The 26998-nt window shown below is 44.6% G+C and overlaps 1 protein-coding gene across 4 annotated transcripts in view; it reads right to left on the bottom strand.

Annotated features, from left to right (window-relative positions):
- LOC111144288 (DIS3 like 3'-5' exoribonuclease 2) overlaps window positions 1–26998 on the bottom strand; it is a 359800-nt gene that overhangs the window by 79292 nt on the left and 253510 nt on the right. For all 4 annotated transcript variants that reach the window (XM_022498710.1, XM_022498559.1, XM_022498640.1 and 1 more), the window contains 2 exons: window positions 24076–24188; window positions 10704–10811 (listed from right to left, as the gene is read on the bottom strand). In XM_022498710.1, coding sequence (XP_022354418.1) covers window positions 10704–10811; window positions 24076–24188 — 221 coding nt within the window. The remainder of the gene's footprint in view (window positions 1–10703; window positions 10812–24075; window positions 24189–26998) is intronic.

Below are 26998 nucleotides of genomic sequence, written 5' to 3'. Positions count from 1 at the left end.
GGAAGGGAGCACCTTCCCGGACTTCAGCAGGGGTCCCCACTCTTCACTCCCTCTGAGCTGGGAGTGCTAGCGGGTGGGGGGGGGGTTCCTCTCCTCCTACTGAGGGCTAATCCCTGACCCAAGGTTTGGGTCAGGGCCTCCCAGTCATTTGTGACCTGGCTCCAAAAATCTGTTCCTTCTTTCCTCATTTTCAACAGCTCCTTTTCTATTCGCCTTCCCCTATAGCCTACAAACATATTCCAATATCTCTTATCTGGTTATTAAAAGGAAACAGGAAAAAAAAGTCTCAAAGCAATTCTCATTCTTCTCTCACTACAGTGGTAATAGCCATTAATCACAGAAAATTTAAAAAAATACAGGTGGGAAGTGGAGAAGAAAACGAACTCTATAAATGCACCATCAGGAGATAACTACTGTTTCTATTTTGATGCATATTTAATTCCTGTATCTTCAGTACCTTGTGTCATACCCAAACAGAGCAAATATTCAATGAGTCTTTACCAAAGGAATAAAGGAAGGACTAATAACAGAAGAAGTGGCATTTTAGATGGATCTCAGAGGTAAGTAGGATTGGTGCTGGTAGAGATGAGGGGAAGGACATGCTAAGAAGAGGGGAAAGCATATGTAAGGTCTCTGGAATGTGGCAATTTGGGGGCCAAACAAACCCTTCAGTGGCAAGAGTAGAGTCTGAGGGGCTTGGAGGATAGCTGGTAGACAGTCATGAAATGGGGGAAGAGTGGGTAGAGGTCTGTGTACATCATGCTCTGGAGACTGGACTTCTGTGGGAAATCCTAGCCCACCACCATGCTGTGAGAGGATGCTGAGCAACAGAGTGATGGGACCAGAGTCACCTTCTGGAAGGTCATCTAACAGCACTGGGGAAATAGAATGGAGAGCCATGAACTGGGTCTCTCAACATCCCAGGGGAGGATGGCAAGGACTTGAGCAGGGGGCGGCAACTGTAGGAACAGAAGAGAGAGGGCTGATTAGAGACGCCTGGTGAAGGGAGAAAAATTAGCACTCAGAACGGATGTGATGGGGCAGGTGTGAAGAAAGCTAGAGGCTGAGAGACTGAGTGGCTTAGAGAATGCTGACGCTATTAAAAGATCTAGACAACACAGGCCTTAAGCCCAAGTTGGAATGGGTGCATGCTTTACTGCATGAAGAGAAGGGAAAGGATGAGGGAAGATAGGGAGGGACTGTGGCTCTCTGAAGGGGGTTTTCAGCAGATCCAGCAGCTGGTCCCTCTGGTTCCCAGGAAGAGTTGAAAGTCACCTGGGAAAATGGTGGATCTTGAGGGAAGAGGAGAGCAAGGTACCACGGAAGGCTGAGGCCACAAATAAAGGTTTGAGACAGTGATGCTGGTAGTAAATAAAAAGGATTCCTAAGTAGCAGCTTAACTGGCAGACACCACGGTTCTCCCACAACGTCCAACATTCCACATGGGTGCATCAGGCAGGGCCTGGACAGATTTTCCTAGAACTACTGGGAATGGGCAGAAACCTGACAGGTGCTCTAACATGGCTGTTTGGGGAGTGTGATTTCTCGATGTGGTCAGGTCATGAAAGCTGGGCTGGGGAGTGGCTGCCTAGGGGAGAGGTCCATTTTATAGGAAAGGCCAGGTTTTCCCATGTGAGCAAAGGTGCTCTAGGAAAGGAGAAGAGACTTTAGTCCCAAGATAACTTTGTAGTCCATGCATTCCTAGCAGAGAAGACAGGGAGAAAATAATGAAAAAAATCCTATTGTAAAGACTTTTTAGATTTTATTCTGAATGAAAGACTGGAGAGTTTCTGAAAAGGAGAGACATGACCTATTGTCTGACTTAGAAGGATCGCTCTGACCACTGTGTAAAGAGGAGATAAAATGGGGCAGCCGAGGTGAGGAGGACAGTGAGGAGGCTGCTGTGGTCCAGGTGGGGGATGGCAGCTTGGCCCCAGGTGACAGGGCTCAGAGCAGTAAGGAAGGGGGAAAGATTCTGGAGGCAGTTAGAAGGCAAAGCTGAGGTGATTTACTGGTAGACTAGATGTGAAGGGTGAGAGAAAGACCAAAGTCAATAATGACCTTCTGGGTTTTGGCCTGCATCAATGGCTGAAATGAGGTTGCCCTTGATTGAAGTTGAAATAAGCAACTTCTGGAGCACACTCCCACATTCCAGCTGAGCCAGACAGCACATGGCGGGGACGCTGTGGGAGAGGCAAGCCATGGATCGCTACTGTCATTGTGAGACCCTTCCATTATTGTTCTGACCTTTGACCCTGGCGTTTCATGGTTCTAAGGTTCAAAGACTCAGTAATCAAGTCCAATTATTGCTTATGACCTCTTCAAAGCATAACATTGGTGTTTTTACAAAGGTGACTTCAAATGAAGATATTTTCTGATGAGTGGGGCACACAGGACACGGTATCTGTTTGCACAGCCTTAGTGCCAAGGGAGACAGAAGTGCTGGAGATCACAAGGTCACACTGGTCTCTCACGGTCAAAGTGGATTTCGTGGTACCAGAGTTGGATCTTATGAAGCACAAGATGTCGCTGGGTTTGTTTTCCCTCATGACAATATAAACTTTGAAATCAGAGAACAATGCTCTCGCCACCAGTATGTGAGAAACGTGCCCAAAACAGACCCTTCAGCCTGATGATTCAGAGACCTGTACCCCTGGGGCAATAATACATTATATGGTAATAAAAACAATGAAAAAAAAAACAGACCCTTCCCAGTTTATTGACCTAAAAATCTGGGCATTGGCTTAATGAAAGCATAGACAACCAAGATTTTCTAGTGTGGCTCTTTAAAAAAAAAAATCTAGTGGGTGTTTGAAGAAAGTTGGAATGGCCTTTCTAGAGCTGGTCATGCCTGCTCCAGAAAGTAAGACATTCTAGGAGACTAAGGGAAAAAACACAGAACTTTCTCCACTTCAACTGCCAGTGAGGCTGGCGGCCATGTAGTAGCAGCGGCAGGCCGCAGGGGGCACTACTCTGGCCCCTTCTAAGTCCAAGCCATCACCAATGGAGCAGCCACCACCACATACAAACCAAGCCTCAGGCTCTGGCTGCTCTCTTCCTCATTTACTCCGGTTCTTGATGCGGGGCCACCTTCCTCCTCAATGGCTTCCTCCGGCTCCCTGACCCTCCTGCCTGCTCCCCCCGCCCCCCGGGTTAATGCGGGCTTTCCTTGTTTCTTGCCAGGGTCTTGAACAAGTCCCACCCCCCGGACAGGAGTCTGGCGTCTGACATCTCATTTCATGCATCTTGACTGTAAGAGGTACTCATGCAAAACTACATCTCAGGACAACCAACCCACCAGGCCCACCCACCAGGTGGTCTCTTGGTCGTACAGGGTATGGCCAGTGGGTCTTGCTCCATGATGGTCCCCAGCCCAAATCCTTGCACTTCCTCTTTGGCTTAGTTTGGGGGAGGCTTGGTCTGGTGTCCTTCTGGACCCCGTGCCTACTTCACACCTGCTCTCCAGCCCCTTACATGCCAGAAGGCTTGCTCACCAGACGCTGCCTCCAACAGAAACCTGAAAGACCAATGGAGTTTTCAGACTTCGCCTCTTTCGAGTGCTTCTTTTATCACCCTCGTATTTTAGTAGCTCATTAGATCAGGCAGCTTTTTATTTCTTGGGTTTGAGGCTGGCAGGCATAATTCAGATTCAAAGTTCTTTTCTGTTGACTCAAGTCAGTTTTCTTCTATGGGCTTTTATTTTCTATTTCAACTTTTGCAAAAATAAGCATTTATAAAAATATAAAATACATGTTTTCAAAAAAACATTAGAAAATACAAAAAAGTAGAGAAAATTACTCATACTCTTACTACCCAAATACAACCACTATTGGCTTTCTATTTTATTTCCTTCTGGTCTTTTTCCATTCATTTTTTTTCCCCCCATGCATAGTCCCACCCCCACCAAAATACGATTGCTGGCATACTGTCTTCACAGTTCCTTCTTTGTATCTCAGATCATATTTACGTCTTTACTTTTAAAAAGGAACTTATAGGGGTGCCTGGGTGGCTCAGTGGGTTAAAGCCTCTGCCTTCAGCTCAGGTCATGGTCTCAAGGTCCTGGGATCGGGCCCCACATCGGGCTCTCTGCTCAGCGGGGAGCCTGCTTCCCCTTCTCTCTCTGCCTACCTCTTGGCCTACTTGTGATCACTCTCTGTCAAAATAAATAAATAAAATTTTTTTAAAAAAAGGAACTTATAATCAGATATTTAGGGATCATAAAAACCAAACGTAACGTGTGTGACTTGTTTTGCTTCCACTTGTGACAAATGAGTTGGAGACAATCAGGGAAATGTAATTATGGACTCGGTTGTGGATGACACCAAGGCATCGGAATTAATTGTTAGGGGTGCTAGCATTATTATTATGCAAGAAAATGTCCAAATTTTTAAGTCACATATCAAAATATGAGTGAAATGACATGATGTCTCCGGCTTGTTTTAAAATACTTTAGAAAGAAAGAAAGAGAGAGGGGCGGGGGGGAAAGGTTGCCAGTAGTGAATCCGGAAGATAGGGATGGTGGGTTTATGTGCTATTTCCTTTACTTTTATGCATATCTGAAAATTTTCAAAGTAAAAATTGAAAAGTTAAAGTAGCCATAGTTCAAGCAGACAAAAAGTGTTAAAGTCTAGTTATGAAAACCAGCAGCCCTCTGTCCCTTTCCTTGCCAAGGGTAACCTCTTTCACCTCTTACAGGTGGTTATGTTGCTGGCTACTTCCATCTTTCCACCTAGCCTGCTTGATGACTACTTCTTGGTTTTTCAATTTTAGGCATTATTGAAAACCCTTCACTATAGAAGAAGAGAATTTATTTTTCTTTCCACATGCACTCCCTTCCCCCAACCAACCCACATAACCGTTCCAGGCTCTCATCCTCCCGATGGTGACATCATCACCACCAGAATGAAGTATTATGGCTATGTACATACTAAGAGTGACTGTTTCTTCCTACACTACTTTTTTATTTTCACTAGAATTAATAATTATCTCATCTTCATTTGCTTGATTTTTCTTTATACTGTGTACATGAATCCACCCCAATCTTTCCACCAACTGTCTAAAACAGTGGTTCTTTTTTTTTTTTTTTTTCCTGAAAGATTTTATTTGCCAGAGAGAAACACAGCAAGAGAGGGAACATAAGCAGAGGCAGTGGGAGAAGGAGAAGCAGGCTTCCCGCCAAGCTGGGAGCCCGACATGGGGCTCAAACCCAGGACCCTGGGGTCATGACCTGAGCCAAATGCTTAACAACTGAGCCACCCAGGTGCCCCTAAAACAGTGGTTCTTAAAGTATGGTCCATGGCCTCCTGGAGGGTCCCTAAGCCCCCTCCAGGGGCCTATGAGGTCAACGCTATTTTCATAATAATACTAAGGCACTCTTTGTCCTTTTCCACGCGTTGACATTTACCCTCGCAGAACAAAAGCACTGGTGGGGTAAAGTTCGACCGCCTTGGCAGGAATCAGGCAACAGCAAAACCACATCAAGGGCCGGGGTGGCCCTCTACCACCTCGCCCACAGCAACAAAGAAGCTACCTCGCTTCAGAATGTTCTTGATAACGCAGTACAAGTTTTTAGTTTTATTATGCTTCAATCCTTGAGTCCTTGTCTTTTTAGGCTGCTTGCTCAAGTAGGATGGTCGTCTTGAGAAAAGGTATTTCTGTAACTTTGAGTGGTAAGCTAAACTGATCGCCTTTTTTTTTTTTTTTTTTTTTTTAAACAGAACACCATTTTACCTTAAGGAACAAATATCACTCAAGCTGTGGTTCTTCGGCACTTCGAGAAAAACAACTGCATTATTTATTGCCCATGATAAAATTTGAGCTTTCGCAAAAATTAGAATTTTGCAAACCTTGTATCCGACACATGAATGCGTGTTTCCTAATACTTAAAATCTTACCTAAATCAGCAGAGGCACTAACCAATGTGATATTTTGAGATCATATAATGAAATATGTTCACATTTAAGAGATCAGCATAATGAGCCAGTGTTTTCTAAATGTTGTAAACTTTCTAAGTACATGATTAAAAAAAAAATCACTGTATGGGTAAAAGATCCATTTAAAGTATAAAACAGATTTTACTATAACCCAGTTAAAAAAAAACCTCAGCTGATATTGTATTAATCTATGGGGGTGGCCCTCACAGCATACCCTAGTGAGGGAGGCTTAAACGACATTGATTTCTCACAGTTCTAGAGGCTGGGAAGGCCAGTGTGGTTCCTGGTGAGAGAGGCTCTCTTCCTGGCCTGCAGGCATCACCTTCTCACTGTGTCCTCACAAGTTTCTTCTTATAAAGACATTAATTCTATCAGGTCAAGGCCCCACCCTTATGAACTCATTTAACCTTAAGTATCTCCCTATAGGCTGTACCTCCAAATATACATTGGGGGCCTCAGGGCTTTAACATATGAGTTTTGGGGGTACAGAAGTCTGTAGCAGATACAGTCTCGGATTCTAGACTGGAACTAATTTTTAAGGAACTGCTGAATTCTGGTGTAGTACAAGGACAAATATCCATAATTATTTGAAAAAGCGATTAAAATACACCTTTCTTTCCTAACAACCTGTCTGAAGCTGGATTTTCTTCACAAATGTAATTCAACCAAAATAACTTATCCTAACAGTTTGAATATAGAAGCATATATGAGAACCTGGTTTAATGTCTTTAGTACAGATGTGAAAAAGATTTACAAAAATATAAAGCCAGTTTCTCTTCTAAATTTTAGAAAATGTAATTATTTTTCATAAAGTGTTATTTATGTTAACATAATGGATTGGGCTTATTATTATTACCTTAATTTAAATAGGTAAGTGCTTAAAGTTTTTATTGGTTTTAATTTCTAATAAGGTAAACAGTGGTAATTCACATGAACAGAAGCATTCTGAGGTCATCAAAGACTTTTTTTAGTGTAACAAGGCCTGGGACTAGAAAGTTCTATAACTGGGGCGCCTGGGTGGCTCAGTGGGTTAAAGCCTCCTCCTTCGGCTTAGGTCATGATCCCAGGGTCCTGGGATCGAGCCCCGTATTGGGCTCTCTGCTCGGCAGGAAGCCTGCTTCCTCCTCTCTCTGCCTGCCTCTCTGCCTACTTGTGATCTCTCTCTCTCTAATAAATAAATAAAATCTTAAAAAAAAAAAAAGAAAGTTCTATAACTGCTGGTCTAAATCATTTCTCAAGAAATTCAGACACATAGCTGTTTTAACCATTTCATTTTCTTAAAGACATCTCTCTTAGAGCCTTCTGGCCTGCTACAGTCTGGACTGACTGTCTTCTATACCTCCGTAGGACCAGTGCCCTAAGGGCTTCCTTCACCATCATCTACAGGTGTCAGCCAATTATGGTCCAGGGGTCAAATCCAGCCTGCCACCTATTTCTCTTTTTAACTTAAATTCAATCTAAGGAGCATATAGTGTATTATTAGTTTTAGAGGTAGAATCTAGTGATTCATCAGTTGCATAGAACACCCAATGCTCATTCCATCACATGCCCTTCGTAATGCCCATCATGCAGTGATAGCCATCTATTTTTAAGGAAAGTTTCACTGGACCACAGCATGCTCTTTCATTTATGTATTGTCTGCTTTTGCACCACAGCAGCAGAACTGAGTAGTTGTGACAGAGACCGAATGGCCTAAAAGCTTTAAAAAAAAAAAAGGTACTATTTTTTACAGGAAAAGTTTTGTCCTTTTCAGAGAAAATTTCCCAATCTGTGATCTAGGTGATTCTTTCACTGCTTTCTTGGGTTGGTTTATTTGCTCCTGGAATCCCAGGTCTTCCTCCTTCCTGACTTACTCTTTCATTCTCATAAAGCCCATCTTCTGGTAGCTTCTGAGAAAGGGTATATGAGAGATACTTTTTTTTTTTTTTTTTTTGAGGCCTTGCATGTCTGAAATGTCTTTTCCTACTCACACATTTTATTCAGAACTTATCAGGGTACAGAATTTTAGCACAAAAATCCGTCTTTTGGAAACCAGGAGGCTTTGTTTCAATTGCCATCTAGCTACTAGGCTTATAATAGAAAAACAGTCTGAAGGTATTCTGAGTCCTGATAATACTGTATGTGACTTTTCTTTTTTCCTTCTTAGAAGCCGAGAGGATCTTTCCCTTGTCCTTGATGCTCTGAAATTTTATGATGCTGTGGCCTGGAGACAATGTGTATCCAAACACGGTGCTGGGGCACTGGGTGCTTTCACTCTGGAAAGTCACATCCTCTGGTAAAGGGACAGTTCCTGAATTTATTTTATTGATCATTTCTTCCCCCTCTATTTTGACTGTTCCCTATTTCTGGAATGTTCACTGAACAGATACTGGCTATCCTAGACTAGTTCTCTAATTTTCTTATCTATTCTATCTCTTTCTGGGACAGTTCCTCAACTCTGTCTTCCAACCAGAGTCTTGAATCTTCGTTTCTTCTATCACGTTTTAAATTTTCATGAGCTCTTTCTTCTTGCACCAACCCATTTCTTTTGTAAAGTATCTAGAGGTTATGACATTTCTTTTTTTTTAAGATTTTATTTATTTATTTGACAGAGATCACAAGTAGGCAGAGAGGCAGGCAGAGAGAGAGAGAGAGGGAAGCAGGCTCCCCGCTGAGCAGAGAGCCCGATTCGGGACTCGATCCCAGGACCCCGAGATCACGACCTGAGCCGAAGGCAGGGGCTTAAACCACTGAGCCACCCAGGCACCCCCATGACATCATTTCTTTAAAAAAATTCTCATGGGCTATAAATGATAGTTTCTTTTCCCCCATAGAGTCTGTTTTGCCCTAGTTGCTTTTTTCTGTTTGTTTACTTTGGTTTTTTTATTTCATGGCAGAGGCTCTGGTCTTGGTTGTCTCTCTCTCTCTTGTTAAGTAATCTCTACACCCAATGTGGGGCTTGAACTCATGACCCCAAGATGAAGCGTTGCCCATTCCACCAACTGAGCCAGCCAGGTGCTCCTTGGTTGTCTCTTCATATGTGAGAGTGAAATACTGAAGTGCTGATTTTTAGTGAAATCCTAAAAAGTGCTGCTTGTGTTGGTGGAGCTTTCTGCCTCTAGGCTTTTCTGCAGGGAGACACAGCTGGGCTGCCGGTGAGGAAGCCCCTGAGGTTCTTATCTCTAAATCTTCATCACACTCAGATTCCTCAAAAAGAAAAAAAAAAAAAAAAGTTTCCTATCTCCTGACTCAAGGGTAAAAGGCTTGACGACCAGAATTCTGGGCTTGGTTGGAAAAGAAAGCTAAGATTTTAAACATTCAGGATGCCAGCTTTCACTCGACCTCTCCCAAGGGACCATGGCCATCAGGTGTGCTTGGTGTCCTCTAGTTTAGACATCCTTTGCTTTATCCCATCCATCCTTTGCTTTATCCCATCCATGCTTTATCCCATACATTTCTGGTCTTCTTCCAACTTATGGCAGGGGCGATCTTTCTAAACAAATTTTCAAGCAGTATGGTCAGTTTCCTCTTCACCCACCTCTCCTCTCTACTTTGTGGAGTTATGTGGTGCCACCGATTTCTGAATTTCTTTAGGGTTCTGCTATGTCAAGTCGGGTTGTTTCTTGGACTTCTCCATCGTTGGCTCAGGATTCAGCTTTCTCCGGACTGCTAAGTCAGTTACCACTCATCCATCTGCTTCTAGCTTCCAAAATTTTGTTGCTGTTGTCTGCTCTCCCATTCTCTTTGTCCTTGTGGGTTTATGTCTTAAAAAAAAAAAAAATCTCTTCACTGTTGTTTTAGTGAGGTTTTGGGAGGGAATGAAAGTGAATGTGGGTATTTGATCCTCCATCTTTATTTGGAACGTCTTTATAATTCAATATCTTCTTTTTACTTCCACTTAATATCACAGCATAAACATTTCCTATGCTCCCACGTGGTCTCTGTCACAGCTTTACTAACTGTGTCACATTCCACTGAATGCCACATCTTACTTCATTATTGCCTTTTTTTTTTTTTTTTTTTTTTTTTGGGTGTTTAGGGTTGTTTCTGTTTGTGGGGGAGGAAACTGGTTTTCTTTTTTTTTTTTCCTGGAGCTATCTTCCATTTATCTGTCTTACTTCGACCCTATCTTTAGGGAGTGCCTGCTGACATTCCTCTCCTTTCTGTTCTTGATCCACGGTTTCATCACCGCTGGCCTTGATGATTGCATTACCTCGTGTCGATTTAATTCATCTTTTTTTTTTTTTTTTTTTAATTCATCTTCAAACTACTGGGTCACCTGCACAACACTGGAGCACTCACCTTCCTACAATGGCACCTTTCTCGCGACACTTCAGAGGGATGCTGACATTCAGAATTCATCTGTGACTGGCATTTGAGGCTCCTAATAGTTTGATTTCACCCCACCTATCCAAACTCACAACCCTTTCCCCAAATGTCCTCTCAGGATGTTCCCCCTTTCACGGCCAAGCCACATTTGCCTTCATGTCCATATTATCTCCTGCCCTAAGCCTCCCCACTTGACCTTGCTGACAGAATTTCTTCCCTCTCCTGAGAAAAGATAAAAAACAAGTAACTTGTTTCTAATTGCTTAGGGTCAGTATGGCCTTCTAAGTGGACTGACGGCTCTTCGGGGGCAGGGGGCTCTTTTCTTTTCTCCCCTGTGGTGGCTACAGTGGTCCCTACAGTACCCTTGTCCTCCCACCAGGGGATTCCAGCTCAGCCCCAGGCACCCCGAGGGTGATTAACAGGGACTCACTGAACGAAATGGTCGCGTGTGTAAGTTGTTACCTTGCCCTCTGGGGTTAGTGTCCAGATCACGGAGAAGGTCAGCTTGTCGGTCATGGGATGGAGGCTGCACAGCTCCTCGCACAGCAGTCTGGGAAGCATGGGGACCACCTGCAAACAGAGAACAGGCCTGTGAGCACTTTCCTGCAATTTTACCATAGGCTTAGGAGCAGCCCCGAGGGCAGAGTTTTGGTGAACACCTTGAGCTTCCGGAACAAGCTCAAGATGGAGGCAGCTTTCCCCCCAAAGACTGTGAAAAGACCAGGCCATCTGGTACTTTTTCCATAAGCCTCTAGAGAAGTGGGAACGTGAACTGGAAAGGTGAGAAGAATTGGTAACAGGGAAAAAGTAAGTTCATTACAGCAATGAAAAACAACGATTTTTTACTATATACTAAAACCAAAGCTCTGGAGTTGAATGACTTGTACTTTTGGGTGCAACTGTTCCAGTTGAACTATATACTTAAGAACCCACTGTCTTAGGGACACCTGGGTGGCTCAGTTGGTTAAGCAGCTGCCTTCGGCTCAGGTCATGATCCCAGCGTCCTGGGATCGAGTCCCACATCGGGCTCCTTGCTCATCGGGGAGCCTGCTTCTCCCTCTGCCTCTGCCTGCCATTCTGTCTGCCTGTGCTTGCTCTCTCTCCCTCTCTCTCTCTGACAAATAAATAAATAAAATCTTTAAAAAAGAAAAAAAGAACCCACTGTCTTATATTTAAGTCTTTAATTCGAGCTAATTTGTGTGTGTGGTGTAAGACGGGAGTCCAGTTTCATTCTTTGCATGTGGCTGTCAGTTTTCCCAATGCCATTTATTGAAGAAACCATTGAAGATTAGTTGACCATATACACATGGAGTTATTCCAAGCTGTGTATTCTGTTCTGTTGGTCTGTGTGTCTGTTTTCATGTTGTACCATACTGCTTTGATTATTATACCTTTGTAATGTAGTTTGAAATCAGAAGTGTGGTGCCTCCAGTTTTGTCTTTGGTCTCAAGATAGCTTTAGCTGGTCAGGGCTAACTTTTGCAGTTCTGTATGAATTTTAGGATAGCTTTTTCTATTTTTGTGAAAAATGCTACTGGAATTTTGATAGAGATTATATTGAATCTGGAGCTAACTTTGAGTAGTATGGGCATCTTAACCACATTAATTCTTGTAATCCAAGATTGGAGTCTATCTTCATACTTATTTGTGCCTTTGTCCATTTCTTTCATCAGTGTCTTATAGTTTTCAGTGTATGGGTCTTTCACCCCCTTGGTTAAATGTATTTCTAAATATTTTATTGTTTGGGGTACTATTACAAGTGGGATTGCTTTCTTAGTTTCAAAATCATCTCACATCTGTTACAATGTCTATTACCAAAAAGATAAGAAATAAAAAGGATGTGGAGAAAAGAGAACACTTGGACATTGTTTGGGGGGACTGTAAATCGGTGTAGCCATAATGGAAAATAGTATAGCAGTCCCTCAAAAAATGAAAAATAGAACTACTGTTTGACCCAGCAATCCCATTTCTGGGTATATATATTCCAAGGAAATGGAATCAGTACTTTGAAGGCATATCTGTGCTCTCATGTTCCCTGTAGCATTACCCATCAGAGCAAGACATGGAAACAACCTACAGATCTGTTGGCAGATGAATGGATAAAAAAAATGTGTATATACATATATATACTATGGAATATGATCATCCATAAAAAGGAAGGAAATTCTGCCCTTTGTGACAACAGGGATGAACATGGGAGGGCATTACACTAAGTGAAATAAGCCAGACACAGGAACTCAAATGCTGCAAAGTATCACTTACATGGCAGTGGCCAGGGGGAGGAAAAATGGGGAGATGGAGGTCAAATGGCACATAGTTTCAGTTATAAGATGAATCAGTCCTGAGAATCTCAGGTACAGCACAGTGACGGCGGCTAATAATGGGGGTTGCACACATGAAATTTGCTGACAGTAAATCTTAAGCACTCTCACCATGCACAAACAGAAGAGCTAACTATGTGAGGTGATGGATGTGTTCACTATCTTCCTGTTGGCAGTCATTTCACAATGTACATGTGTCTCAAATCATCACATTGTACACCTGCAATATATACAATTACATTTTGTCAATGATCTGCCAATAAAGTTGGGACAGATAAAAGAACCCAAGGGGCGAATGTAAACTCATGATGGCATTTTACTGTGGTAAAATTACAGCTTCAACACTTTAGTGACTGAAAATATCACAACTGACCAAATTGCTTGTTGGAACATTAACAGGCTACTCCAATAAAATATCACACGTTTCCTAGAGGAACACTGTGGTTTTTTTTTTTTCTTTTTTAAAGATCTTATTTATTTGACAGGGAGAAACACAGAGAAAGAGGGAACACAAGCAGGGGGAGTGGAAGAGGGAGAAGCAGGCTTCCCGCCGAGTAGGGAGCCTGATGCGGGGCTCAAACCCAGGACCTTGGGACCATGACCTAAGCCAAAGGCAGACGCTTAATCACGGAGCCACCCAGGCACCCCCATACTGCAGTTTTTTAAACCTAAATTATTTCTTCCCCTTATTGATCTTTCTAGTCCCTAATATGCTGATCCAGTGGTATATCTTCTTTCATTAAAAAAAAAAAAATTCTCTCCAACTTACTTTCAAATGATGACTTCAAACCTATCCCAGAATGCTACCTGTTTTCCCTGAAGTTCCTGAGATGAAGACCGTGTATCTCCCTGTGTGTCCTGAAAACACCTCAGACTCACTCTTCCCTTTAAATCTATTCATTCTTCCACTCTTCTTGATTAACAGTGTTATCATTCACCCTGTCCCCAAACTAGAAACAACCACAATAATAGCCCTTTACTCAACACACTGGCTGCGGACTCCTCGACTCGCAGTATCCAGTACAGGTAATGCAGCTCACGCTTGACCCTGCCTTAAGTAACTGAGAGGCAGTAGGCAAGAGAGAGAACTCAGTACTGGTTGAGGTAAAGTTATCCAGTTATTTATCAGCAAAAGCAAAATAAAAGTAAGTGGTTTCTTACTCTGTGAGAAGGTACCTGTACCGTTTCAATACAGTAACTAACATTTCACATGGAAAAGTAACTTCTAGAACTCACAGCCCAAACCAATAACAAATAATTAATAACTGTATGGCATTACTCGGCATTATTCTGAAGGATGTGGGATTTCTTCCTAGCACCTGTGTAAAATCCAATGACCACCTGAAAACTTTGGCTAACAGCTTTTATAACATGACCACTTTTGACATTTTTTTCTTACCATTGCTTTGGGACCATCTGTTCAGATGATAATACATCTTCTTCAACTTATATAATAATGAGTGTTAAAGTATGAGCTATGTATTTAATATTGTCTTGTAAGTATCAAGTGTTTTACAAATAATACGTACGGATTGAATTGTCTCTCCTCCTCCCAAATTTCTTTGGGGGAGCCCTAACCCTCAATGTCATTGCATTGGAGGCAGGGTCTTTAGGGGGTAATTAGAGTTAAATGAGGTCATAAGGATGGGGCTCTGATCCGAAAGAGAGAGGTAACTCCCCTCTCCCTGTCCTGCACAGACACAGAAAAAAAGGCCATGTGAGGACATGGGAAGAAAGTCCTCACTAGGAACTGAAATGGCTGGGACCTTCATCTAGGGCCTCTGTCCTCTAGAACTGTGGAAAAAATAAGTATTGTTGTTGACGCTGCCCAGCGTCTAGCATACTCTGTGACAGCTCAAGTTAAGACGGACAAAATCAAATCTGTGGGGTATGCATTCTTGGATTCTTCACTGGGCTGCATTAGCTGATAATTATCCTAATTATATTTTGGTAGTAGGCTACTCACCCTGCATGCTTGTAGCCCAGAACTTCATACCTCTTCACATCTAGCTAGAGTTTCTTCCAAGTGTTCAAGGAACTATCTTATTGTGAGTCACAAAGCTGAGTGTATGGGAATGTAATAGAACTCCTGGCTTCGTGTTTAAGTGTTTGGCAAAAGAAAGTCGCTGCAACTAAATGCAGTGTGGTTTCCTGGACTGAATCCTGAAAGAGGACATTAGTGGAAAAGCTGGTGAAATCCAAATAAGGTATAGATTGTAGTTAATGGTTACATTCCTATATCAGCTTCTTATTTAAGACAAATGTCCTAGGTGCCGTAAGATGTTAACACTGAGGGAACTGGGTGTAGGGTATTGGGACCTCTTTGTATTGTCTTTGCAACTTTTCTGTTAAGTCTAAAATGATTCCAAAACGAAAGAGCTTATTAAAAAGAAAACCACTGGGGTGCCTGGGTGGCTCAGTGGATTAAGCCTCCGCCTTTGGCCTAGGTCATGATCTCAGGGTCTTGGGATCAAGCCCCGCATCGGGCTCTCTGCTCAACAGGGAGCCTGCTTCCCTCTCTCTCTCTCTCTGCCTGCCTCTCTGCCTACTTGTGATCGCTCTGTCAAATGAATAAATTAACATCTTTAAAAAAAAAAAAGAAAACACTGCTTTCACGAGTTGATCTTGTAAGTTATGCATTTAAATATGAAAGAAATTTAAGCTAATGAAATACAACCTGATCTGTTCTTATATACTAGAGTTTGGGGTTAGGATTTTATTTGCCAAAAGGCCTTTACCACTAAAAAAAGGTCTAAAGACCAGCAACCAATAGAGTGAGGTCCATACTCTTCAGCTGCACTATGCAGGAAAAGGAGCAAAGGACCGGGAGCCAGACGGACTTGAGATGGACTTGTGGCCCATCACTTCCTGTACAACTTGGGCAAGCTAGTGTGATTCTGAGCCTCAGTTTTCATGCCGGCAAAACAATACAGAAGATACTCAATACAAGTGAGCTGGCTGGCTGTCCACGGTCTCCCCGGTCCTTGGGTCACCAGGCTTGGCCTTCCCCTTCAGCAGGGCTGCTCATGGCACACCTCTTGCTTGCCAGGCCTGCTCACTGCTCTCGCTCTTGCCAAGATCATTCTTTCTCTGAGACATCTTTCTGGATGTTTTGCATCCGGCCGACTTCTGTACATCCTTGAAGATTTGGCTCCATTATCCCTCAAAGGATTATCCAGATTCCCCCAGGGGAGGATGTACTCTGTTCTGAATCCTTTTCTCACCCACCTTTGTTCTTTCAAAAAGGATGGGAGGCGGTACTAAACAGTCTGCCACTTACTCTACCCTCCCAGCTCTTCCGAGAGGCTTCTATAGCTCTTAACACAGCGTGATCGCCTCCTTCTGTGCCCCTCCCCTCCACTACACCATAGAATCCTCAGGAATGAGGACAAGCTCCTGTTCCTGTCTCTCCATCTAGCACCTGACATGCAGCAGGCACTCTGTCTGCAAATGACTGACTTTTGCCCAGGAAATGAATCACTTTCTCTTTCTGTGTTTACTATTTATTACACATAAAACATTTTATGAAATACATGGTGGGCTTCTATTTAAACAACTTTACATAAGAATTCCTAGGCAACTAGTATTTTAAGTGTAAGATGAACTGTTTTGACTATTCTTTCCTAAAAACTCCTGGCACACTCAGGGGCTGCTCAGGTCACAAGCACTGCTTGGTACCTTGTATCTTCTACAGAGGGTAACATTTTAATACCCAGATGCCCAAGAACCTACGTGCTTATGAAGAAGCTAAGCATTAAAACATTTTCAGGTAGGATAGTTCTCTTTAAGTTTTAAAGGATATTCCTTTGAGTAACTTTCACCAGATCTTGGGGCAGAATTCAGATGGTATTCAGAGAAAACAGCCTTTATGTCCATATAGTTTTAGAAACAGAGGTTATTCCTCTTTCAAAGGTGAAGGACTGAAGGTGTTAAAATCACGTCTATGATGTGGACGTCACAGCCTCTCATCAGCCAGGCCTGCTTTCTGCTGGACTCCCTGGGAAGGTGCTCCACAGCCCGTGGCATGTGTCAAGACCACAGTATGGCCGGGATCCCCACGGGAGGCGGGCTGGACAGACAGGCGGCTACTTCCTCAGATACAAGTCCTGTGACTCCGGGGGATGGGAGGCCCACAGCCTGTGTCGTCTACGCATGCTTGAGAGCTATGTGACCTCTGCCACCGCACCTGGGAACACTCAGAGGCCGGGGGACTGAGCGCAGCACACTACAAAGAAGTGGAAAAGAGAAGACGGGTCTCTCTGGGGTTGAGACACTGCCGGCTGTCATCAGCGTCATGAGACCACTGAGGCATCCTCTGACCCCTGGATGGTGGCCCTCATTAGCTTCACTCCAAGGTTACAGAGCCCATGGATGAGTCTCTCGAAGTTCCTGAACTCCCCTGCTGTCTCTGTCCCAACCTTATGGCCCCACTGTCAGTCTCACGATGTGCCTTTCCTTTGTTTACAACTGGCAGCTGAGCGGTGGCAGTCGGTCACTGGACCAGGTCACTAAACCGGGCTCAGCTACTACCTCAGTGGAGGCTGGCAGTTCTTTCCCTTGTCTGTGGCTGGTTCTTTCCTCCAGGCCTCTTGACTCCATGCCAAGACTCTCTTAACCTCCTCAAACCTCCTACCCAGCTGCCTTCCCCCACCCAGGCTCTTAGCAGAGAACTTCAACTCATCTCCACAAAGGAAAGAGAGAACATTGGACTCAACCCCTCCCAAGCCTCCCTCCAGCCCCTTTCTCCCAACACTGCTCCTCAGTTAGGCAAGGGCACCTCAGTCCCCTGAGAGCTCAAGTGTCCTCCCTGTGCAAAGCCTGGCCTCCCGTCTGAGCTTTGATCCAATCCCTCCCTACCACAGCTCTTCTCAATTAGCTATGTGTTCTTTTGCACTGTCCTTCCCGGAGACCATAAATACAGGGTCAGTCTCCCATTCCTAGAATCAGAAACAACACTCCCTTCTCCCAATCTGGAGGTCTCCCTTCACGTCACTAAGGTTCTCAAAATAGTTCATGCTTCCTATTTTCATTCACACTTTCCTTTTACTTTCCAATTCAATAGACATTTAAATTTTTATTTATTTATTTTTATCTATTTATTAAAAAAAATTTTTTTTAAGATTTATTTATTTGACAGACAGAGATCACAAGCAGGCAGAGAGGCAGGCAGAAAGAGGAAGGGAAGCAGGCTCCCCGCCAAGCAGAGAGCCCGATGCGGTACTCCATCCCAGGACACTGAGATCATGACCTGAGCCGAAGGCAGAGGCTTTAACCCACTGAGCCACCCAGGAGCCCCTATCTATTTATTTTTAAAGCTATCTCTATACCCAACATGGGGCTCAAACTTACAACCCTGTGATCAAGAGTCACACACTCTACCAATTGAGCCAGCTGGGTGCCCCTCAAAATGACCTTTTTAAATTACAAAAATTACATGTCTGTGGTAGAAATTTTAGGTGATAACAAACCAAAACATGAGAATGTAAAAATTGAGAGGCCCCATGCTTTAGAAGAAACAATGTTAACATGCTGGTACAGAACCTTTGTCTTCTTTCTGTGCACTCATAAGTGACCATTCCTCGAGTAAAACATTACAGGTTGTGCGCACGCGTACTTTTTGAACACAGAGCTAGTGGACACTCTCAGACTCCCACTGCATTGGTCCTTACTGGACCCTTTCCTCAGCTGGCTCCTTAAACTGGTGCTCTCACCCTCTGCCCTCCACTCCCCTTTCTTATCCCTGCATGTGCTCCTCGGGTCCCTCCCTCACTCCTGGGGTTACACTCCCACTGATCCACGAGTCCCGTACATACTGCATTTCCAGCCCTGCCTCTCCTTATAACTCCAGATCCCTTTATTACCTGCCCCCCCCGGCACTCCCGGACACCTTATTTTGGATGTCCCCTGCATACTTGGCATGTATAACACAAAGTTCAGCATTTTCTTCCCTGCACCTGTTGCTATGGTGTATTTCTTATCTCTGTTAAGAGCAGCACCCTGTTACCAGTTAAACAAGCAAGCAAACAACAACCACACACACACACTCACTCACACACACCCCTCCCATAGAACACAACTGGGTATTACTTTGTGATTTCTCCACTCTCCTCCCTCTGCTATACCCAGTCAGTTTCTAGGTTCTTCTGTAGGTTTTACAACTAAATCTCTCAAATGAGTCTTCTTTCCTCTCCACCTTCAAGTATGGATATACTCGCCTCTCTTGGGTTACATGCTAATAGTCTCCTAAACCAGCAGCAGAGTTCTGGAGCAGAAATTTTTCTGGGTCAGATTTCCTTATTATTCTCCAGACTTCTGCATCTTCTTACTCTATTCCACTCAATGATAATTTGCAATCCCATTTACAGTAGGACACACGGCCTTTATCTTTCCAATAGCTGATGAACTGAATTCGGCATTGTCAGGTTTTTGCTTGTCCTGCTAATGAGGGAGGGTCCAAATACCTTCAATGGGGTGGAGAGGTCTCCAGCAGAGTCTGGACCCTCCATGATCAGCAGCCAAGGGTCAACAGTGGCCAAGTGCTCTCAGTGAGAGGCTGGCAGAGGGCCTCCAGACCCTATCTCCAAGGGAAAAGCAAAGACAACAGGGGAAAGCCAACTTGCCCTGTTTGCCTAGTCTGAGTCTCTGTTGTGTGATATGGATTCCTATACAGGGAGGGGATACAGTTGGGGGCTCCTTTTTTGGGATGTCCATTTTTTTTTTAAGATTTTATTTATTTGACAGAGAGATCACAAGTAGACAGAGAGGTGGGGGGGGAACGAGCCCCCCACTGAGCAGAAAGCCTGATGCGGGGTTCAATCCCAGGACTCTGAGATCATGACTGAGCCAAAGGCAGAGGCCCAACCCACTGAGCCACCCAGGCACCCCACTGGGATGTCCATTTTATCACCAGGCTGAAGACACCCATGGCTCTAGTTCTCCTGGGGGTCCAGCTGGACACTGGCATGTTGATAAACTCTCCTAAAATTCAGTGAGCAAAAATCCCTGTGTATTTTGGGGTGGTTATTCAAAGGCTCAAGGGGTCAGGGCTGAGGGAAAGGGGCCTGGTACTGATAACAGTTTTCCTCCCTCTGGCCTCACTGTTCTTCAACCATATGGTTGCTAAGGTGATTTTCTACTTGAGACAAAGGAGACCCTGTCCATTCCCTGCTTGTCCTCAAGACGAAGTCCACACTCCTTAGCTTGCCACTCAAGGCCTCTCTTTGTAACTTCATCTTTTGGCTTCTCCTGCAATTTAGACCCCAGCCATTCCAAACTACATGCCGTTTCTTGAATGTTCCATGCTTTTTTGAGCCACTGCCTAGAATGCCCTCTTCGCTCACATGTCCACCTAGAAATTTTCGACTCAAAACTGGAAACACTGCTCAAAAATCCACTGCTCTGTGAAGCCATCTTGGCTCTTGTGGAAGCTCCTCTCCTACCACCAACCCAGGGAGATGCAACTTCTCTCTCCTCTCGAATACTCCCTCACCTTGGGAGGACTTCTGTAACTGCAGGTGGCCCCATGCACTGTGTGAGTTACGTGCCTACCTGCTCTGACTTCCCTGGGGCAAGATCAGCATCTCTCCCATCTTTACACACCTGCCACCTGGCACACAGCTGGTCCTCGACAAAGAGGAGCCAGATGAAGACGGATGGCCCTGCAGGCAGCAGGAAAAGAAAGGAAAGGGGCTTAAAGGGAGCTTCAACTCCTTAAGCATGTTTCGGGCCAGCATCAAAGTTGGGTCAGGGCACGGCTTAAAAGCTGGTCATGGAAAAAAGGGACGTGGTGACAGGACACCGACTTTCTAAGCATCCTGGACCAGGGCTTGGGAGAGCTGAGAGAAACTGATCATTTAGGTAAATATGCCACTGCCCAAGGCAGCTGGGTGGGGGTACCAATAAGACTACAAAATCTTGTATTAGCCTCAGAGAGCAGAAACATCTGCTAAAGCCACAGTGGGCAGGCTGGCCAAGTTCAGCAACGGGTTAGCCAGGACAGCCCTGTGACCAACGGAAAGGGCCACAGAGGGGGAAGAATCAATCATCCGTGCAAAGAGGATAGGGGGGACTAGCAGCAACAGGGGGGTTCCAAAGCTCAGGGGAGCCAGATGTCAGCGACCCAGCCAGAAGTGGCAGCAGGCCCCTCCTCTGCCCCTTCCAGCCCAGGACTTCGCTGCCTGCAAACTCCCTCACGCCTTCGGAGCCCATTGGCCGTCAGAGCCTGAGAACTTAGGGAGTTTTTCTCCTTTTCTCTGAGGACTTCAAGGTTTTAACAGTAAGGTTCAGCTAGCTCCCCACTCGCACACTGAAACAGCTTGAAAGGAAAGAGATAATTCACTTGCTAGCCAACATCTCTGTTGAAAGAGTTTTCTTTTTCATATCAACACTTCCATGAATTCCGAATGGGATCAACTCTTTGCTACACAGCTGGACGTTAACAAAACATCAACACTCTGACAACCTGCTGGGGTCAGAAAGGAACATCTTAAAACTCTTTGGACTCCACGTTAAGACAGGCTTCCAATCCCAATCTTTGATCTCTATTATAAAGCAGTACCAATAAAATATCGTAGAGATTTATGGGCGAACTTTCATTTGAGCTGTTTCACACCTAAAATAACACGGGCACTGGGGCCAATAGGCAGACAATTTAGCTTCAGGTTTCAACTGTTTAGGGTTTCTTTGACTTTTAAAACTTAACTCACTTATTTTTAAAAATTACTTTACATTTCACAGTTTCATTGTGTTTCCCTCTCGGGGAAGACGGGAGATGTTTAACTGGGTAGATGTCATGTCCTTCTGAGAAGGACAGGCCTAAACTCAGGTAGACGCTTGTCCCCTTAATGAACAGATGCCTGATTTTTGTCAAAAAGAAAGAGTGTGTCCTTTTCATGGGACTTAAATGGACACTATTTCAATTTATCTTTTCTCCTGAGTATACTCTATGGTTAATGAAAATAACCAAATACTTATTACTGGGAGTAAAATCCCAAAAAAGAATTCCATTTTAAAGACAGTAAAATGAAATTTGGACCTAGTATCAGTTTTATTGTGTAGTCCTGATCTGTGGGATAACTCCCCAAATCAAGCTTAGACTGTAAATCTGGTATCAGCTACTTATAAGCCAGTACCCCTGAGTGAAAACAAATTGGTGCCACATTCCCTCTAAGGTGGGAAACCAACTGGCTCCCCACCCCCAACGCACACACCCCTCCTTCCATCTGATAAAGCTGGGAGAGATGATTCTGCCAAATGAGAAAGCAGAGAATCTGGAGGAAGAGGTAAGTAGCTCATCCAGCTTTTAAGAAGACCTTTATAGGCAAAGTAAAGTGAAAACAGCAGAAAAGTTCCTGGACACAGTCCTTTTTACAAAAATGAGTAGGAAGAAAGGTCAGAGCAGTGGTTCAAAGGAACCAGAATGCATAGCTGCTGCTGTCCAAGGTTGCGGGCTGGTGCCACTCGTTCCTGCCAAAGTGGGGGCCGAGCCGGGCAGCAGGAGCCTGCAGTCACTCGGGGGCACGGGCCCTTCCTCCATCCAGCTCCACACTTTCAGAGCTCAGGAGCAGAGCCCCAACTCTGCAGCCCTGAGAAGTCCTAGAACTGTGACAATCACGAACACAAAGTAGAGGAAAGAAAATGTGCTTTGTTATTTAACCCCATTTTATTTTTCTATTTTCTGATTTTGAAACATAATTCCTGATTATAAAAGGAGAATGCAAGAGCTAGGTAAGAGAAAATCACCTGCTTAGAAGAACCTCTAATTGTGTCCAAAACTCTTAAATATGTGAATCTGAAGAACAGAGTTATTAAACTTTTCTATGTGGGGAGAGCAACTCATGTTTATTCACTTTCTGTGGTCTTAAAAGTCTTAGAGATTGTCACTTCTGTTTTTCTTTCCATCATAACATCATAGTTTGGTGGATAGAGGGGATTCTGGAGTCTGATCTCCCTTCCCTCAGAGGCCTTGGGCCAGACAAAGGCCAGAGTTGGTCAACTCCATTTTGGGGCAGGAGGTATGGACGGGATATCGTCAACCTGAGGTTATATTAAGTGTAAACAATGTACGAATGTCAGAGCTCTGTTCTTGGGAGAGCCAAGCTATGAGTGAGAGGCTTGGCTTTGGAGTGGTTCCTTTGTCTGCACAGGCCGGGGACCTATACCTTTTTTTTTTTTTTTAATTTATTTGACAGAGATCACAAGTAGGCAGAGAGACAGGCAGAGAGAGAGGGGGAAGGAGGCTCCCTGCCTAGCAGAGAGCCCGATGCAGGGCTCGATCCCAGGACCCTAGGATCATGACCTGAGCTGAAGGCAGAGGCTTTAACCCACTGAGCCACCCAGGTGCCCCAGACCTATACTTTTATAAAAGGAGCCCGAGTGGAGGGAAAAGTCATTGCCCAAAAAGCTTTCAAGATGAAAACATTTTTATTTAAGTATAAAACACACACATACCAGTGCACAAGTCATAAAGGAAAAGTCTGTTCCCTTTCACTAAGTGAAAGCTCAGGTAATCAGGACCCAGATGCAGAATCGCGGGCAATCCCCCCGCACTTGGGCTCTCTAGTCCTACCATGTGAATCCATAGAACTCACTTGTTCACGCTACCTTCGATGGGTAGGGAATAGTGCCTGTTTTTTTGGGTGGGATCATACTGGTATTTTAATTTACATTTCCCTGATAATGTAGGATGTGGACCATCTTCTCACATGCATATTTGTCATCTGTAGATCTTCTCTGATGGAATCCTTTCTCGTCTCTGAAAAAGGGCAAGGCAGGAGCTGATTCCAGCAGGGGTGGAAACGTTTTCTCAAAAGGCATTTTGGGGGCGCCTAGGTGGCTCAGTGAGTTAAGCCTCTGCCTTCAGCTCAAGTCATAATCTTGGGGTCCTGGGATCGAGCCCTGCATTGGGCTCCCTGCTTGGCGGGGAGCCTGCTTCCCCCCCGGCCTCCCCTGCCTGCCTCTCTGCCTACTTGTGATCTCTCTCTGTCAAATAAATGAAATATTAAAAAAAAAAAAGAGGCATTTCATCCCATTCTGTTGTAGTGCGACAATGCCACAGACATTAAAATGCCACAGTATAGCACGTGGCTGTATTGCAAAAATACATCATAAAAACTGTGGCTGGCATGGGCTGAGTCGGCTGATCCCGGCTTCGGAACAATATTTTGAAGGCAGTTACTGTTCCTTATTTCTTTCTGAACACGAGCACCTGTCTGACTTACTCAGGTGGCAGGGACAGTCTGAAACCTGAGATGGGTCCCCGTGTCTTGCCATGATATGGTTCCTCTTGAATATATAAGGAAAACATGCAACCACCAAGGGCCAACACTTGCTGGAGCTCACGTTATAGGGAGAAAAACCCTGCTTTTTAAAGATCTTATTAGATGTGAGAAAAGATGTTCAGACAAGGTTGCTATTCCTCATGCCTTTTTTTTTTTTTTGGTAAGAAAAGAGAAACAATGGAAGCAGACCAAACAGGCTGTCCTTCAATTCCAGAAACTGGAGACGGATACTTACCTTCTGAACCAAATAGACGCTTGTAGCTCTCTCAGCAGCCACTTTATCCAGGGGGGATCCCTCGGGAACAAAGTAACTGACGTCTGCGATGTGAACCCCCACTTCAAAGTTGCCTGTAAATGCAGAAGGAGGCTGATCAGTGTGGTGTGGAAAGCAAGGTCATCCCTCCCAGGAATCCCTCCTGGGACTGTGTGGCACTGTTGGGAGGCCACGGGCCTCAAAGCTCGGGTCACCGTCTCCAGTCTTCCCGAGGATTCACATGGTTACTTTCCTTACTGTATCCTAGCAGATGGTGAGATTTTTATCCTCAAGACACAACATTAACCATCTTCGCAAGATGTTTCCCGCTTCTAAAGGCCTCTTGTGTTTGTAAACATCAGTGGACTTGCCAAAGCAGGCTCATTCTGGCTGGCAAAGGGGCCCTTTCAGGGCACTAGAAAGGAGTGAGTTCCTGAATCCTGCAGACTCTGCCTCTAAGGACTCTGTCCTTTCTGTCCATTCTGAGCACAGTCTTTTTTTTTTTTTTAAAGATTTTTATTTATTCATGGACAGAGAGAGATCACAAGTAGGCAGAGCAGGCAGAGAGAGGTGGAGGAGGAAGCAGGCTCCCCACTGAGCAGAGAGCCCGACGTGGGACTCGATCCCAGGACCCTGAGATCATGACCTGAGCCGAAGGCAGAGAGGCCCAACCCTCTGAGCCACCCAGGCGTCCCTGAGCACAGTCTTTTATGTCGAGCCCTGCACCTGGCCTTCCTACCTTGATTCTGCCCCTTCTTACCGAGCCCTGGAATCTTCTCAGTCAGGGATCTGGTGATGCCACTTCCCAAGCCTTTAAGCCATGTCCTTGCTTGGTCTCCCCACAACCTGCCTAGCCAGCCTTCAGCGCCCCCCACATGTCTGCATGCAGCCATCATGGGAAACCTCCTTCCGCTCCCAGAACACAGCTTACCTCATCCCACTGACATATTTGCTTGGCTCATGGTTTTTTTCTTATGTTTGGGATCATCGCAATGGGACGTGCCTATCAAAATCCTTCTTACCATACAAGGATCAGTTTAAAGAGAATCTGGGAACAAGAAGGGATTCTCTGCCCTCTGTTTCTTCTACCTCCACAGTCAAAGCACCTAATCCATGAATGAAGATGATAACCATGGTCTTTTCCTCAGTGCACTCATCTCTGCCAGATATCACAATGTATCTTTATTGGCTTACAAATCTACTGTCTGCCTCTCTTCCTACAATGTAAGCTCCAGCAAGGCAGAACCCTCTGTGTAAAGTTCACTGGTCTAGGCCCAGTACCTAGAAGAATGTCTGACAAACGGCAGGTACTCAAGAAATACCTGTTGAGTGAATGAATTAACAATAGGCTTGTCTGCCTGTTGTCTTTTCCTGTCTGGTAGAAGACCTACTTTTTTCCCTTACAGAATTGCCCTGTCCCTTTCTGGTGGAGCGGGCCCTGCCCACCAGTTCTGCCAGAGAGATGGACAGATGACGTAGGCTGGTAGAATTACACTTAAAGTGGGATTGAGGGGATGGTTAAGTTATAAATTTAGATTTACTCTTGAACATCCCACAAACCAGATCTCAAATACAGCATTCGTGATTACACACAAATGCACCCACACACTTACATATATATATGAGAATGGACAGAGCGGACAGAATACAAAAAAGAGTTCACATGTAAAGTAGGGGTACAGTGTAATGAGCGCGTCATGGGCAGACAGGCACACTGACGATACCAACACAAAGGTGAATTTGCTCAACTTTAAATATATGCTTGGGTGCTTGGATGGTTCACCTGACTGAGCATCTAAATCTTGATTTCAGCTTGGGTTATGGTCTCATCATGAGATGGAGCCCCGCATCAGGCTCCACACTGAGCACGGAGTCGGCTTCAGATTCTTTCTCTCCCTCTCTCTCTCTCTTCCTCCCCCACTCCTCTGCTCTTTCCCCCACTCACGTGCATGCACTCTCCCTCTCTAAAATAACTAAATAAAATCTTTGAATATATGCTTGATGTAATTCCACCATACCCTATCCTTGTTCATAGTAACTTCAGGGAAAGGGATCTCTGCTGGGACCCTGGACAGTAAGGACCGCCATAAGCCTGGAGCTGCCAGGGAAACATATTTGTCACACGATCATGCCAATATGGAAAATAACAGGTCTAGGCAATAAGGGGAGAATCATGATAGCCTCATTTGAACTCCAGGATCCAGCTGAACTTGAAACCAGTCTACCTATGGACTTGGCAGTTCATGAATCAATCAGTTCCCTTTCAGTTACGACTCCCAGGAAGAGTCCTGACTGATACCCAAGTTGACTCAGAAGAGCTTCCGAGCACATCACATCTGTTTTGCTCCTGACTGCCTAGATGATCAGTCTGAAAGTATCACATGTTTTATCTGCGAATTTCGTAGCCATTTATTATCCTTCTATTCCTTAATCTCTGGGGGACCCTTCTTCCTTCTGTTTTTTTAAAAATGGAAAACAGTTTAAGCATGGGGTAGTTAAAATAAGGGGTTCGGGGACAGAACGGAATTTAAGATTCCCTATTCCTCATCTCTAGGGACTACCCTCCCTACAGGGCAATCACTGTTTTTTTTCTGCCTAGTCCTGTAACATGAATGCATTGGGGAAAACCAAAGTCCGCGTCTAAGAGATCTCAGCGGCTGTGGGATAATATGATAGACCCACTTCCCACAGATGAGAGGGGCGTCGGGAAAGCAGAGAGAGACCGGTGTGGCTCAGAGTTCAGCTGCCTCACTCTGAGAGCCACGCAGCTGTTGGGTCACTGGGAGCAGGGACACCTGCCCTGCGATGATCGAGGAACTCAACCTTAAGAGGAAGGGGCCAAGAGTCTCAGACGGCTCAGCTTCCAATTTTGATATTACAAGTATCTAAAACCAACACTTGGGGA

Source organism: Enhydra lutris, unplaced genomic scaffold (assembly GCF_002288905.1).
Source record: "Enhydra lutris kenyoni isolate GAN:26980312 unplaced genomic scaffold, ASM228890v2 scaffoldscaffold1, whole genome shotgun sequence".
NCBI lineage: Eukaryota > Metazoa > Chordata > Mammalia > Carnivora > Mustelidae > Enhydra > Enhydra lutris.
Note: the sequence above shows the minus strand (reverse complement) of the source record. Positions and strands in the feature narration are given on the sequence as shown.